The sequence below is a fragment of the Ailuropoda melanoleuca genome, chromosome 4 (genome assembly GCF_002007445.2).
Source record: "Ailuropoda melanoleuca isolate Jingjing chromosome 4, ASM200744v2, whole genome shotgun sequence".
NCBI classification, from domain to species: Eukaryota; Metazoa; Chordata; class Mammalia; order Carnivora; family Ursidae; genus Ailuropoda; species Ailuropoda melanoleuca.
The window spans coordinates 64,943,631-64,957,410 of NC_048221.1; the positions used below are offsets into that span (position 1 = coordinate 64,943,631).

General features: G+C 43.9%; 1 protein-coding gene across 3 annotated transcripts in view; it reads right to left on the reverse strand.

Moving 5' to 3' along the window:
• Positions 1-2,018: 2,018 nt before the first annotated feature.
• Positions 2,019-13,780, reverse strand: part of IL1R2 (interleukin 1 receptor type 2) — a 38,805-nt gene continuing 27,043 nt past the window's right edge. For all 3 annotated transcript variants that reach the window (XM_019804858.2, XM_011230911.3, XM_019804851.2), the window contains exons 4-9: positions 13,012-13,192; positions 10,147-10,321; positions 7,994-8,056; positions 6,025-6,160; positions 4,178-4,320; positions 2,019-2,208 (exon numbers count right to left, since the gene is read on the reverse strand). In XM_019804858.2, the coding sequence (XP_019660417.1) occupies positions 2,069-2,208; positions 4,178-4,320; positions 6,025-6,160; positions 7,994-8,056; positions 10,147-10,321; positions 13,012-13,192 (838 nt within the window). In that variant the 3' untranslated portion in view covers positions 2,019-2,068. The remainder of the gene's footprint in view (positions 2,209-4,177; positions 4,321-6,024; positions 6,161-7,993; positions 8,057-10,146; positions 10,322-13,011; positions 13,193-13,780) is intronic.

Consider the following 13,780-nt stretch of genomic DNA (forward strand, 5'->3'; position numbering starts at 1 on the left):
TATTAAATATAGCGCTCTAGGGTAGTTCCTGCTCTCAGCCCCATTGTCACATCAGAAGACTGACACAGGGCATGGCTAAAGGCCCCAGCTAGGGTCAGAGGCACCATGTGGTGGGGCATGAATTGAACCCAAGAAATCTGTCTTCAAAATCCTTGGGTTTTTTTTCCCCTTTTTCTAGCTGCCACTGAATTTTAATATTGTCTTAACCATATAAATTGCATAAACAATATACAATTTTTCCTTAACGTTACAAATATTTCAGTCTTGCGTTCTTGCTAATGATAGCTTACAATTGACACATAATTGTTCATCGTCAGGGTAAGAAGTTTCACTGAGATATTTCATACGTCTATTTATCTTCTGTCGTTGAATTGGTTGAAGATTAAGTCCCAGGAGCAGCATTCCCAGGCATCTCCAGGACTCAGGCGCGTGTGCTGGGGAGGGGGTGTTGGCCTGAGGCATTTGCCACTTTCTATGGTGTCAACACTCCCATGATGGTGGGTCTTAAGCTTCCAACATGACATCACTGAGCGGAGCCAGGCAGAGATGCCACACTTGGCTCTTGCAAGGAGCCAGCAGCACCCGGCTCCCCCCGGCTTGATACAGATTGCCTTTCTACTACCCAGTACCAAGTTATAAATGGAATGACAGGATGTGGGAGTTATTATCTGGAAATGACCTTGATGTTGCCTTTTAAAACTGGATAGTGTGTGACAGCCTGGGTATCTCAATATTGTTGTAATTTATATCTCTATTACTGAAACAGATCATTTTTCGATGGTCCCCTTATGTGTTTCTTCCACAAATTCCCTATTCATGTTCCCCCATCCATGAGGGTTAGGATGCCTTTCTTCAAACTCTGAATAACTCTATATGCTGTCATTATTAATTCCTTGAGCTCCCCTGACATAATTTCCTTTATGTTCTGCTTTTATTCTTTTGTTATGCAGGAACTGTAACATAGTCAAGCCTGTCCAGCTGTACTCTGGAGAGTCTTTCATTGGTAGTGAACGCAAGAAAATCCATCCTATTCTCATCTCTTCTACAAACAGGTATTAAATGTTCAATATGTGGCAGGCATGATTCCAGGTATTAGGGATACAGCCATGACCAAAATAACATCTCTGTCCTCACGCCATTCCCTTGGGGAAGATTGAAAATAAACGAGTACATATGTAATGGAAGGTCTGGTGGTGATAAGATCTGTAACGACACAAAGCAGAGGGAGAAACAGAGAGGGATGGAAAGAGGTGCTATTCAGAAGTGCCTCTGGGAAGGTCACTTGAACAAAGACTTGAATTCAAGTGAAGGAGTGAGTCATGCTAATTTTCCTGCAATCTGATTTTTTTAAATTGAATTTATTAAGTTAACCGGGATTTGGGGGGGAGGGGGATGGATATATGATATAAAAGAGGTTCTGATTATTTTTTTCCAATGTGTATACAATTATCCCGATACCTTTCCATCCTCCTTATTTTCAGAAGCTTTGTTATAAAGTTGAGTCTATTTTTCAGTTCACTAAAATGTCCTAACATGTATTTTTTCACAGTCTACTCTATTTTAATTGCTATTTTTTGGTTCATCCTTTTGAAAAAAAATTCACCAATTTTTGTTGATGCTCCTTCTTTAGCATTTCTAAATCTCTCTTTCCAGTCTCAAAATGAAATTCCATCTTCCCAAAAACGCAAACCTACATCTTATCTTTGTCTCTACTAACACCTTTCATGGAGTATAGCCAACATAACTTTTTGATACATTTTTGTTAAATGACGAGTGAATGAACCATAAAACTCATTTAGATGTTTTCGACTCCACGTCACTCTTCTAAATAGGTCACAAGTGTCCAAGAATTACTCTCCCACCCACACGCACACTCACTCCTGTCATTCTGTTTCAGAATAAACGTCACATTCATACTTCAGTCCTTTACCATAAACACAGCAGGTCGTTAAACCAACTGAGGAAGAGCAGAATCCTCGCAAAGGCCAAGTCACTTCCATAAAAAAGGACATCATTTGTCTCTGGATTGTTTTATTGTCTTTATTTCACTTGGGTAAGATTGAAAATCTTAGTGGCCAGTCTTTAACGTGGTCAAACCGTATGCTTTTCCAGTTCTGTGTTTACACCGTCTGTGCATCCATATTCCCACCAAAACCAAGCAGACCAGGGAGAGGGGGGCCAGCACGGTCCCCCAGGAGAATGTGGTAGCTGTAGGAAGAACAGAGTCACATCATGGGTGGAAGGAACATTCTCTCACTGCCACGCAGGACAGTGCAATGCATGTTTATAGAGAAGACAGGAATTGGATTTCGTTTTTCCTATTAATTGTGCGCGGATTTTTCAGAAAGCATGCCCTTCACATCAGATCAAGGATATTTGAGGACATCTGTGGCATTAGGGAAAGAAGCAAGGCAGAACGAAAATCCATCACAAAGAAACACAGAGTGGGGCGAGGTGCCAAGGGTCTCTGTTCCACCTGTTGAATGGTGTGCAATACGATATTATTTGCTCAGGTCTCAACCAGCCAACTGGGACGTGGCGAAGGTCCAGCATGCCTCTTCCAACGAGCGCGCATGTCAGGAGGATGATATAAACTAACACAGGCGAGAAAACCAACTCTGAACAAAGGAGCTGTAGGTGTCAAGATTATTGCTTGGACCCAGCTATTTTATATTCTACCCTTGGCATCTCTGTGTCACGAAAATGTGGAAAGAGAGTACAAATAAAGATGTAACAAGCAAATACAAGAACAAGAGTGTTCTTGGACTCACTGATGACGAGGCCACAGTTCCACATTTTAAAGCTACTACTTATTATCTTCTGTCCGGGCCTCCAGGAATCAACATCATCTCAGACTATTTCTCCAGATGATTCTTCTACCTTAACGTCCCACAAGACTTGGAAATGCATCAAGCTTTAATTTTCTGAGCAGTCATCCGGATGCACCTCTCCATGCTGGTGACAGGCTTTTATCTGTGCCCTCGGCCATGAGTCACAGCCAACCCAGCAAAGGACATGCGGGGAGACAGCTCACATATAGCAATGTTTAAAGGTTCCCAGCTTCGGGCCCTGACAAAGCACAGGTTCCTTTGGGTCACAGTCTGAACCCCAGAAGTGGACTCTGCTTTCCGTGGAACACTTCCTTTCCAGGGCTGGAAAACTACTGACTCTTTCATGGGAATGATTTAAAGCATCAGCTTTTGCATATATGTCCTAGGACACGGTTCTCAAACTTGAATATGAAAGGAGCCTGCTAAATCGCCGTCTTTGGCCTTACCCTGGGAGAATTCGGGTAGATCTGGGGTGAGCCCACGGCTTGGTGTTTTCAACTAGTGGCCCAAGTGGGCGATGCTGGTGGTGCTCAGACCACAGCTGGAGAAAAGCTGTATGTGTCATGCTCTGCCCTGAGGCTTAACCAAACCCTCAGCTTTTCGATTACAAGTACGTCTGCGGCTGCCTTCCCAGCAAACACAGAGACTGTGGAGCAATCTGTTGGATTGCTACAGACTGCCCAGGAGGCATCAAGAGACTGCAGCTGGCGATCACTTTGGCTTCTGCCTTGTCCTTTCTGGCTGTCAACGGTCTCTGCGTTACCTGCGTTTCCCTTCCCCACTCCATGCTTAAATGCTGGGAAGAAATCAATTTAGTCCAAATGATAGCATGGGTTTTTCTTTTCTTCTTATTTTAAACGGGCACTGGGTTGATTTTACTAGTCTTCTGCTTTATCTCCTGGGAACCGATGACTTTAACCCTAAAAAGCTGCCCTGAGCGCGGTGGATCTCCCAGTCCCCAGCTCTTGGAGAAAGGAGTTCCTCAATCTCCAGCTAAAGACCGTCCCACCCTCCTTGAGGTGTCGTGAGGAAACAGCTAGTCCTGCTGATCCAGGGGCAGAACCACGCAAGGACACCGGTTTTTTTTAAGTTTATCGCAGAACTACCTTATCTTTTTTCCAAAAGTCAGCTTGCTATTTAAATTTTTACTTGAACATAATCTCCCAGAGCCAGCTTCCACCCAACAAAAAATAAATCATAAAAAGTGAGAGATCTGCCTTGGGTGCTCCATTAATAGGAAACAGGGGGCTGCCTCCGCAATCCTCTGGAGAACTAGCAGCTTGGTCTAGCATCCACAGAGCACTGCCCATGCTGCTTTTCCCCTTGAATGTTCCCCAGATACATACCTTCTTTGACTGTGGTACGCAGCGTCTGAAAACTAAGTGTGTTACGGACAAGGCATTTAAAATCCGTGTTCAAATCCTCTCTTATGACTGGATCAAAAACCAGCGGCACATCGATGTAGTTCTCATTGTTCTCTGAGTACTCCCTGAGTGAGAAAACATTCACTTAAACGTGGTGTATCAAATGCAAGCCCATCTTTATGACGGAGACATCCAAATGTTCTCAACGAGAAGGATCTGCCGTGTTTAAATTGGTCTCAGGATTCATAAAGTCAGGAGCACCTGCCATGATATTGGTTCCCTATTTGGAAGAATTTCTAAGCCTGGGCCAGAAGGTGGGAGTGACCCTGAAGATGCTGGTCCCTGTAACAGGACACTTGTCACAAGGAAAACTTAACATGGCCCAGTTTCGTTTAGATAATGGAAAAATTCATTTTTTAAGGCCGTTGATGAATGAAGAGGCAGTAGTGGGAATAGAAATGTCTGCTTTGGAGAAACTGGACGGTAAGGCCAATAAATCATTTGCATACTGAGGAGGAGGGATTTTCCAGGAATCCTGGCCTCCACGATGTTTCCTCCTCTCATCTCCATTGCCAGCTGTCATTCTGGGAACTCAAGCTCAGAGTGGAGGGCCACAGACGGGCAAGGCCAGGGGATGGTTCTAACCAGCATTGCTGCCGTTTGTAATGTGATCATCATCTGAAGATGCTTCACAGCTACCTAGAAGCATGAATGACAATACCACTGACGCGGGTCTGCTAGGACTATTTTTTTTATCCTTGGGCAAATAGGCTCCTTTAAGAGCGCGAATAGTATGAGTAAGCCGACATGGGGCATGTTAGTGATGCCAAGCTTTTCCCAATAAAGACTTGCAAGCAGGCAGTTGTGCTAACCACATATAATTTTGATCCACTACACTGCATCCAGAAAGGCCTCTTTTGATAGGTCTTTGAAAAAAGACAAAAAATTGGCAAGCAGAAGTTGAGGCTAATTCATCGTACTGTAACCTGAATTTTAAAAATCCTTGATAATCTGGAACGTTGAATGGTCTTCCATTCAAACACAATGGTCCTTCCTTAAACACAAATGGCTCACATTTACAAGGTCTGACTATCTACTGTCGGGGTGAGAAAACATTTTGCAGAGATGAATGCTTATGAGAACAGAATTCTTCCTTTCTTTCAACACTAAACTTCCTTAGCACCTGTGGCCGCCTCCGATACTGTGGCTAACTTTCAGACTCTGTTGAAGGGTTTGCGAAAATGTTTGACACTCAGGTTGCAGGGTGCAGCGTGGAAATGTATTAACTCCAAAGTATTTTTTTTTTGAAAACCGCAAAAATCAAGAAACAAATGTTTAATGAAACAGCTAGAAAATGCAACATCAATGCCCAGTAGTTTGTCTCCTATAGGAAGTTTGGTTCTCAAGAACAACTGGTAATACTAAGCAAAACTCAATTTTTAAAATTCTAAAAATCTGTGGCCCCTGGGTGGCTCAGTCAGTTAAGCGTCTGACTCTTGATTTCAGCTCAGGTGATGTCAGGGTCATGGGATCGAGCCCTGTGTCGGGCTCTGTGCTCAGCATGGAGTCTGCTGGAGATTCTCTCTCCCTCTCCCTCTACCATTCTCCTGGCTCATGCTCTCTCTCTCTCTAAAATGAATAAATATATCTTTTAAAAGCATAAAATAAAATTCTAAAAATCCAACAGTTTACAATCAAAAAATTATTTTTAATGGAGTGTGCGTGTCATATGAATAGGTCTGGTATGACATTCTCTCTAGAAGGAAGAGTGAAGCCCTCGGAAGTCCCATAAGACACTTCTCAGCTGACAAAGACCTTCACCCACTTACTGGCGCTGCCCCTCGGCCACGCGGCCTCCCTGGTAGGCGTTCTCTATTCTGGTGTTGTTGGCCATCCACCAGAGCATGGTGGTCGACTGTGTCCCAGCTCCCAGAAACACCTTACACGGGATTGTCAATCTTGATCCTGTGCATGGCAAGACACCACACAGCAAACATTAGAATCCAGCCAGGGAATAGGGGCCACACCAGCCCCCGTGTCCACCAACAAATCCCTTCCCCATCTTCTCAAACACCCCTTGACAGCCATTTCTTTCCTTCGAAGGAAACTTAATTCCCTCAAATGATTCCATTCACATAGAACACCAGTATGTATCAAGTTGTCTCCAGTTCCCTCAACTGGTCTTCGTCAGAGATGAAAACCCTGGGGACAAATGGCTTCCCCAAGGCCACTTGGCTCCTACAGGGCCTTCTGAATTCACGGATGGCTTCTCCTACACTTTATTCTAGGTACGCCAAAAAGTCAGATGAACGTTTGGATTCTTTCTCTCTGCCCATTGCTGGTCTCAGCCCTCATGTTTCCCCTGGGAACTCCCAGTCGCATATCATGCTTTTCTGGGATTAAGTCTTTACAAAGCCACTGTATTTCATATGCATGGTCCCTTCTGCAGTTGTTCGGTGTGAGGTACTGGGCCCTCCTCCTCAGTCACTAGAAGTTATATTTTTTTTAATCACCAAAGAGGAGGAAAGAAAAAAAAATGAACAAGTTGGTCCCATTTGTTTCTTCCTCATGGTGACGTGCCTCCCTGTGGTAGGTCTTTTAATGTTTGGCCCCCCTGCAGGCTCTTCTCCCTCCTTCACCGCCTCTTACAACCTTAAGATTTTTGGGCCGAAAGCAACCCATTAAATCTGGCCTCATGTGATTCTGCCATGCACATGAGTGCATTCAAAGCAACGGGGTGGGGAACTTAGCTCCACCTGGCCAGGGAACGTCTAGGAGCCAGAGTACTGGAATCCCAGGCAGCATCGACCTGTGTCCCCACTTCCCCAGATTTCCAGGTGGTTGTTCCAAGGGCTGACGCAGCCTGTGTCAGGCAGCAATGCCAGCATCTGCACAAAAGTCCCCCTTCTCTATGGCCACCAACTAGAATTTAAAATATAAGGCCAACAGCAAACAGAAGAGAGAGCTAGATTCATGGGAAGGAAGGGAGGGAGGGAGGGAGGGAGAGAGGGAAAGAGGGAGAATAAGGCCTACAAAACCATTATAGGAAAACAAACCAAAATGGAACAGGCTTCACAGACACACAGGGCTCCCCGAAGCCCAGCCTGACTTGAGTGTGGCTTTTGACCTTCAGTGAGCCACAGTGACACCCTGCACAGCTTCTCCTTCAACAGAAGGACCCCTACAGGGTCGGTGTTGACACTGAGTGGCATCCCATGAGACATAGTGACGGTCCACAGGGAAGTGTGCGCTGGCTGGAACAGCCCGAGCCACAGCCACACAGGATGAAAAATGGAAAACCCTGTCAGTCACTCTCATCATCCCCCTTGAGCAGCTGAGCAGCTGTTTTGGCAGCGAGAGACCATCTCTGTGGGGCCAGCAGTGACAGGGTCAGCCTCACGTTACAAACGGACTCTTAGGGAAATGCTGCATGCCAGCCAAATTTTGGTAAAGGGACTTATTCAAAACATACTGCAGGTGCTGGCCACACGAGGGAACCATGCTGTTAATCCCCTCATACAGCTGATGACAGCCACCAGAACGTTGGGACGTTTACACTTAGATGTTTGCAGGTAGGGTGTTCACGTAACAAAGTATACGTATTTTCACACAATGACATTTCTAACATCTCACAGAAGGAAAGATGTTATTTCTGCCTCTTACACGGGGTTCCGGGGTCCCACCCAGGCACGCTGCACACCAAAGGGGCAGGTGCAGTCAGCGGGCACAAGGGTCTGGGACCCTGGGCTTTGGGACTGCAGGCGCCCCCGTGGGGGACACGGTCCTTGTGGGCCTTACCCAATGAAGCTAATATGGTCTGGTGCGGGGAGATAATCACAGGAATCGTCTCCTCTTCTTTTTCTGAAAAGGATATGAGGAAAAGAGATTCAATTAGGGAAGCCATCATTTCAAGCTGACATTCAAGTTCCATTGTTTAGCTAATTAACAAAGTTATCCTCTGCAGTACGGCCAGCCATTGTAAGAGTCGACCTTTGTCTGGCAAAGGAAACAGACTCCCCACAAAAGTGAGCATCTTAGGCCGCTGCCCTTCCCAGAAGAGAGATTACTGGAAGAGGCCACAGTTAAATACACATTCCACTAACAGATGTTCTTTGCTCTGTGATAAATAATTAACCATTCCCCTCCCCAGCTTCCTGAATGAATTCTTAATAGTAATGTTCACAATACCCACAAGACAGACTTTACCCAACATCTCTTTGCCCTAAAATCTCCCCTCCTCTCCATTCCTGCTTCCCCAAGTGCCTGCCACAGAATAATGCAGAGTCACTTCAAAAACAGAAATAGAGACGCAGGAATTTGGGAACCACCTGTTTATACTGCTAATCCCACACTGAGTGATGAAGAGTGTAACTATGGCCACTATGTCTTGTTAATGGAGGACATAAACTCCTTTGGGAGGCAGACAGAGGTGGACCTCTGAATAGGAACCCAACTCCCCAAGAGGCAGGTCTCCCGACAGCTTGAAGAAAGTGGGCACCTGAATTGGAGCAAAAAGCAAGGCTGGGGGTGGGCAAAGGGCTGCCCATCTCCATAACTGCTAGCTCCCTCCTTACATCTTCCCTGCAGAGCATTTTGAATTCGTAACATGAGTAAGCATTAGGCAGCCTCACAGCAGAGGAGCACATGGCTTCTGGACCAAGACCAGGAGCCTCCCCGCAATCGCCCCCCACCAACACACACAATCATATGCCTGCCACACAGAGGCTGGGACAACAGAGAGGCAAGAAAGAAAAACCGCCGTGCTTTTCAAATCTGAGGGCGCATCCGTATCACCGGGCGCGGGGGGGGGGTTGGTTTAAACACAGATTGCTGTGCTCCCCTCACCATTTCTAACCCAGTAGGTCTGGGATAGAGACTGAGATTCTGCAAGTCTAGTGAGCACCCAATTGCTAGACCACCCTTTGAGAAGCCCTGAGAAACAATGGGATCACAACCCGGGGTAAAATGTGGGCTGGCCGCCCCCTAGTGTTCCTGTGCAGTATCGCATGATCAGGATAATTCTGAACCCTTTCAAAGTCAGCCAAGTCTCCGTGATTCCCCCACTGGGGAACAAGGAGTTGATACGAATGAATCCTCACAAGACTATGTAATCTAGAGATTTCAGTTCGTGGGGGACACAGTTTTCCCTGTGGTAAAACTGAATCTCTGGATTTTCTCTGGAAGGGAAAAATAGTTAAACTTCTCCCTTCACAGACCAATTATTTAACCTTAATATATCTCCAAAGCCCTCTGAAACGCCCTAAAAGACTCCAATTGCATATTCAGCATATTAAATTTAAAAAAGCAGCATACTCTCTAGGGCAGAGTCCAGGACTCAAACACTTTTACATTCCTTGCACCAAGCTTGATGTCCAGCATGTAGGTGGTAAATACTAAACAATTTTAAATATTCATCAACACTGTTCACAACATTATTTTCAAGTAGAACTCAGTTAAGCCAATGAGAGCACTCACTATTTGAAATTCTGGTTTTAAGGGCCACACGCCCTGGGGAAGCCCGAGAAAGGGGAATTTCCACTGGATATGCCAACGCATAACCTTCTAACTGAAAAATCCAATAAAATCTTAGTATCCTAGAATTATACATAAAGTTATGGCAACCATGCTCTGATGGCTGGGCCTGGAGTTGCAAAGCCTTCCAAAGGGACCTTCCACGTTAACATTGTTTGGCCCCCTCTGCTGGTGTGTTTTAGCCACACTTGGAAACCTATCAACGACCCAGCGATTCACCTTTCCTCATAAAACCACCCCGCTTTCTATCTTCCAAAACTTCACACACATGTCTTATTAGCCTGATGCTTTAGGCGAGTTGATAGGTCTGTTTTCCTTTCATACCAAAGACATTCAAGGAATTTCATGTGAACCCTCATTTGTTCTGTGCATGCTTGTTATTGACAGGGTGGGGAGGTCCCTCAGTGGCAAGTACTCACTGTTGACACGTAGTTCGATATTCCTAGTCACGTTGTATGGTATGCCTTCATGGGTGAATGTCATGGCACAGCTGTAATAACCTGCGTCCTCCACAGACACATTATGGATGAGTAAGCGAGAGGTTCCCCTCACACTTAGAAACTTCTCGTTGTCTTGATCCAAAAGGACAGAATCCTTAAGGGAAAATACTTTTCAGAGTTATGCTATGTACTAATTTATATCTCAAAAGCTATATATGAATAGCAAACGTATTATCAATGTTGAATATGCAGCCCAAGAATCGCCCTGGTATTTACTTGGCGAATGTACTTTGGACATAACACTAACTGTATTTTTTAACAGAGGGAATTTGTTAACATATAAAACAAAATTGTAGGATTTGTTTAACCACAATGTTTATAGCACATTTGTGTAAGCACAACAGGGGAAAAAAGAAACTATCTCTTATTTGATAAAGTAGGCCATTACCACCTTGGGAAACATGAGGGAAGAGTAGTAGTATGTCGTCAGGATGACTGTAACATTCACAAGAAATATTCAGGGGTGCCTGGGTGGCTCAGTCTTTAAGCGTCTGCCTTCGGCTCAGGGCGTGATCCCAGCAGTCTGGGATTGAGCCCCACATCAGGCTCCTCTGCTGGGAGCCTGCTTCTTCCTCTCCCACTCCCCCTGCCTGTGTTCCCTCTCTCGCTGGCTATCTCTGTCAAATAAATAAAATCTTAAAAAAAAAAAAAAAAAGGAAAGAAATATTCAGGGTGAAAGTAATATTCAGGAAAAATGAAAAAATGATGTTAGAGTAATGACTTTAAGAATCATTTCAATTTTAGGAGTCAGTAAAGATGGAGAAAAATTTGTAAGAAAAAACTAAGTGTGAGGAACCAGGGCACACTTTCCATACGGACAAAAGATTCTGTGGGTTTTGCACTATAGAACCCTCAAGAGCAAGGCCTCCAATAACAGAAAACGTTGAATGGGATTCGAGAAAACATCCCAATGAGCACAAAGTGTTCTCAGGAACCTATCTTTCAAAACCATGATGATCGAAAGCTTGTGACAGTCAAACATAACCTCGAGTCATCTCAGAATCTTGCTCTGAATGGGAGCACAGACATAACTGGAATAGTCTGTCAGCTAGTGGCTCATAAGTATTATTTTACAACATATTGAATTAAAAAGAGAGATTTTATTGTTCCTAACATGAGTCCCCAAACATGAAAAAAAGCCAAATGGGGCTCAGCACCCCAGTTCTTCCAAGGCCCCCAAACCTCCAGGGCTCCCCTGCATGGCAGTGGTGTGTGGAGCCTGGCCTCCCATGCTGGAGTTCTGGCTTCACCATCTACCAGCTGTGACCTTGGGCAAGTGCCTTACATTTCTGTTTCTCTGTTTCCTAATCTGGAAAGTGGAGATACTACCAATCCCTACTTCGTTAGGTTATATGCCAGGGAATCTAGGACAGAATTATACACAGTGTCTGCTCAGTAATGATTAGCATTGGTATCCTGTATGTATCTTCTAGCTATAACACCAGTCAACTGGTTGACCTTTCCTTAATTAAAGGATTAATTTCTATCAAATTTTAAACAAGCAACTGTACTTTTCAGTATCAACCTATGTTCTATCTATATCAGGGGTTGGCAAATTTTTCTTGTAAAGGACCGGACAGTAACTACTTCAGGCCCATAGTCCATATGGCCTCTGTCTTCTGGTAAGTTTGAAGAGCTGCTCAACTTGGCCCTTGAAGTATGAGACTACAGAAACAGTGTGGCCATGCCCTAGTAAAACTGTACTTATGGGCGCTGAAATTTGAATTTTATGTCTTTTTCACATATCATGAACTACTAGTCTTCTTTTAATCTCTTTTTAATATTTAACTTATTTATTTATCTATTGAACAGAGAGAGAGAGCACAACAGAGGAAGCAGAAGGCAGAGGGAGAGGGAGAAGCAGGCTTTCTGCTGAGAGGGGAGCCTGATGTGGGGCTCAATCCCAGGACCCTGTGGGGCTCAATCCCAGGACCCTGGGATCATGACCTGAGCCAAAAGCAGATGTTTAACCGACTGAGCCATCCAGGTGCACCTAATTTTTTTTAAAGATTTATTTATTTATTTTAGAGAGAGGGAGAGAGAGAGAACAAGCATGCGCTCAGTGAGGAGGGGCAGAGAGAGAGAACCTTCAAACAGACTCCCTGCTGAGCACGGAGCCCAATGTGGACCTCGATCTCGTAACCCATGAGATCATAACCTGAGCCAAAACCAAGAGTCAGATGCTTAACCGATGAGCCACGCAAGTGCCCCTCTTTTAATTTTTCCTAACCATTTAAAAAAGTGAAAACCATCCTAAGCTGTCGGGCAGCTCAATGTGGCTACTGGTTATAGCTGTAGTTTGCCCACAACTGCTCTACCCAAGTGATCTATGATAGTATTTATTCAACCAGTGAAGAAAACAAATTGTTTATATTTATTCATTTAACCCCAAAGTTAGTTACCATGTGCTTTAAAAAAGCTTCATTAATATGTGTACACAGCTGTTAACTAAACCAATAGTTTTCTCTACATTTCTTTTTTTCTACATTTCTATAGACAAATGACAGTATAAAAAGCTATTTTCTTCAGCTGTCACTTACTCTGCATTCATTTTGTATTCTGGCTTCTCAAAATTCTACTCTGAAGATCCCTACCCAAGCCACACAAAGATGAATAGAACATATTAATCCCTCCCCTTTTTAAAATAACTAGTTGCAAAAAACAACAACAAAAAAACCCCAGGAATAGAAAAGTGAATGTGTTGCCTTCAGAATGGGTACTTTATACCTTTCCTGTGGCTAGTAAAACACATTTTAATTAAAGTAGCAATTTTTAAAGATGTACCTTGTACCACTGAATCTTCATGTCCATTTTGTTATGGGTGAATTCACTCAGCTCAGGGCAAACTAAGGACCCAGAGGTTGACAAGGTTAGAATTTGCGGGTACGATATGAAAGGCAGGGAAGCTTCTGTCTTCTCGAAAACCCGGAGCTCAACGGACATTTCACTACAGTAAGAAGAATTTCTGCAGTCAAGGGAAAAAAGCATAATAAATGACAAGGCAAAATAACAGCAACGGTAAACGAAATTGAGAATAATTTCCCCAATCCCAGTAAATTGTGGAAATCACTTATCAACTGAAGTCAAATTTCAGAAATCTGTGGAGAACTTTGAGTAAGATCTCTAAAATATTTTTGCAGTACTGCACGGGGCGGGGTGGGGGGAATGAACTTGGCAAGTTTGTTTTTAATTTGGGGGTTTTTTTGGTTCACCTAACTGTAACCTCAATATCATAATTCTATCAAGACCTTAGAACTGGGGAAAGGGCAGAGGCAAAGCATTGATAGAAACATGGGGAAAAAACAGAAACACATAAAAATATAGTTAACTCAGCTAAGTAAGTTCCTGGCTACATAATCAACAGCGATCATGAGAATGCATGCTGTATAAGGAGGGACAGGAGGGGGGAGCCTGCACTGCAAAAGGTAAAACAGTCTATATCTAAAAAAGGAACAAAATGCAAAAAATGTACGTGAGAGAAGTGATAAAAGCTTGCTACCTGAAAGTAAAAAGAATTCATTCAAATAGTTCAAGCTAACATCTGATACTATAG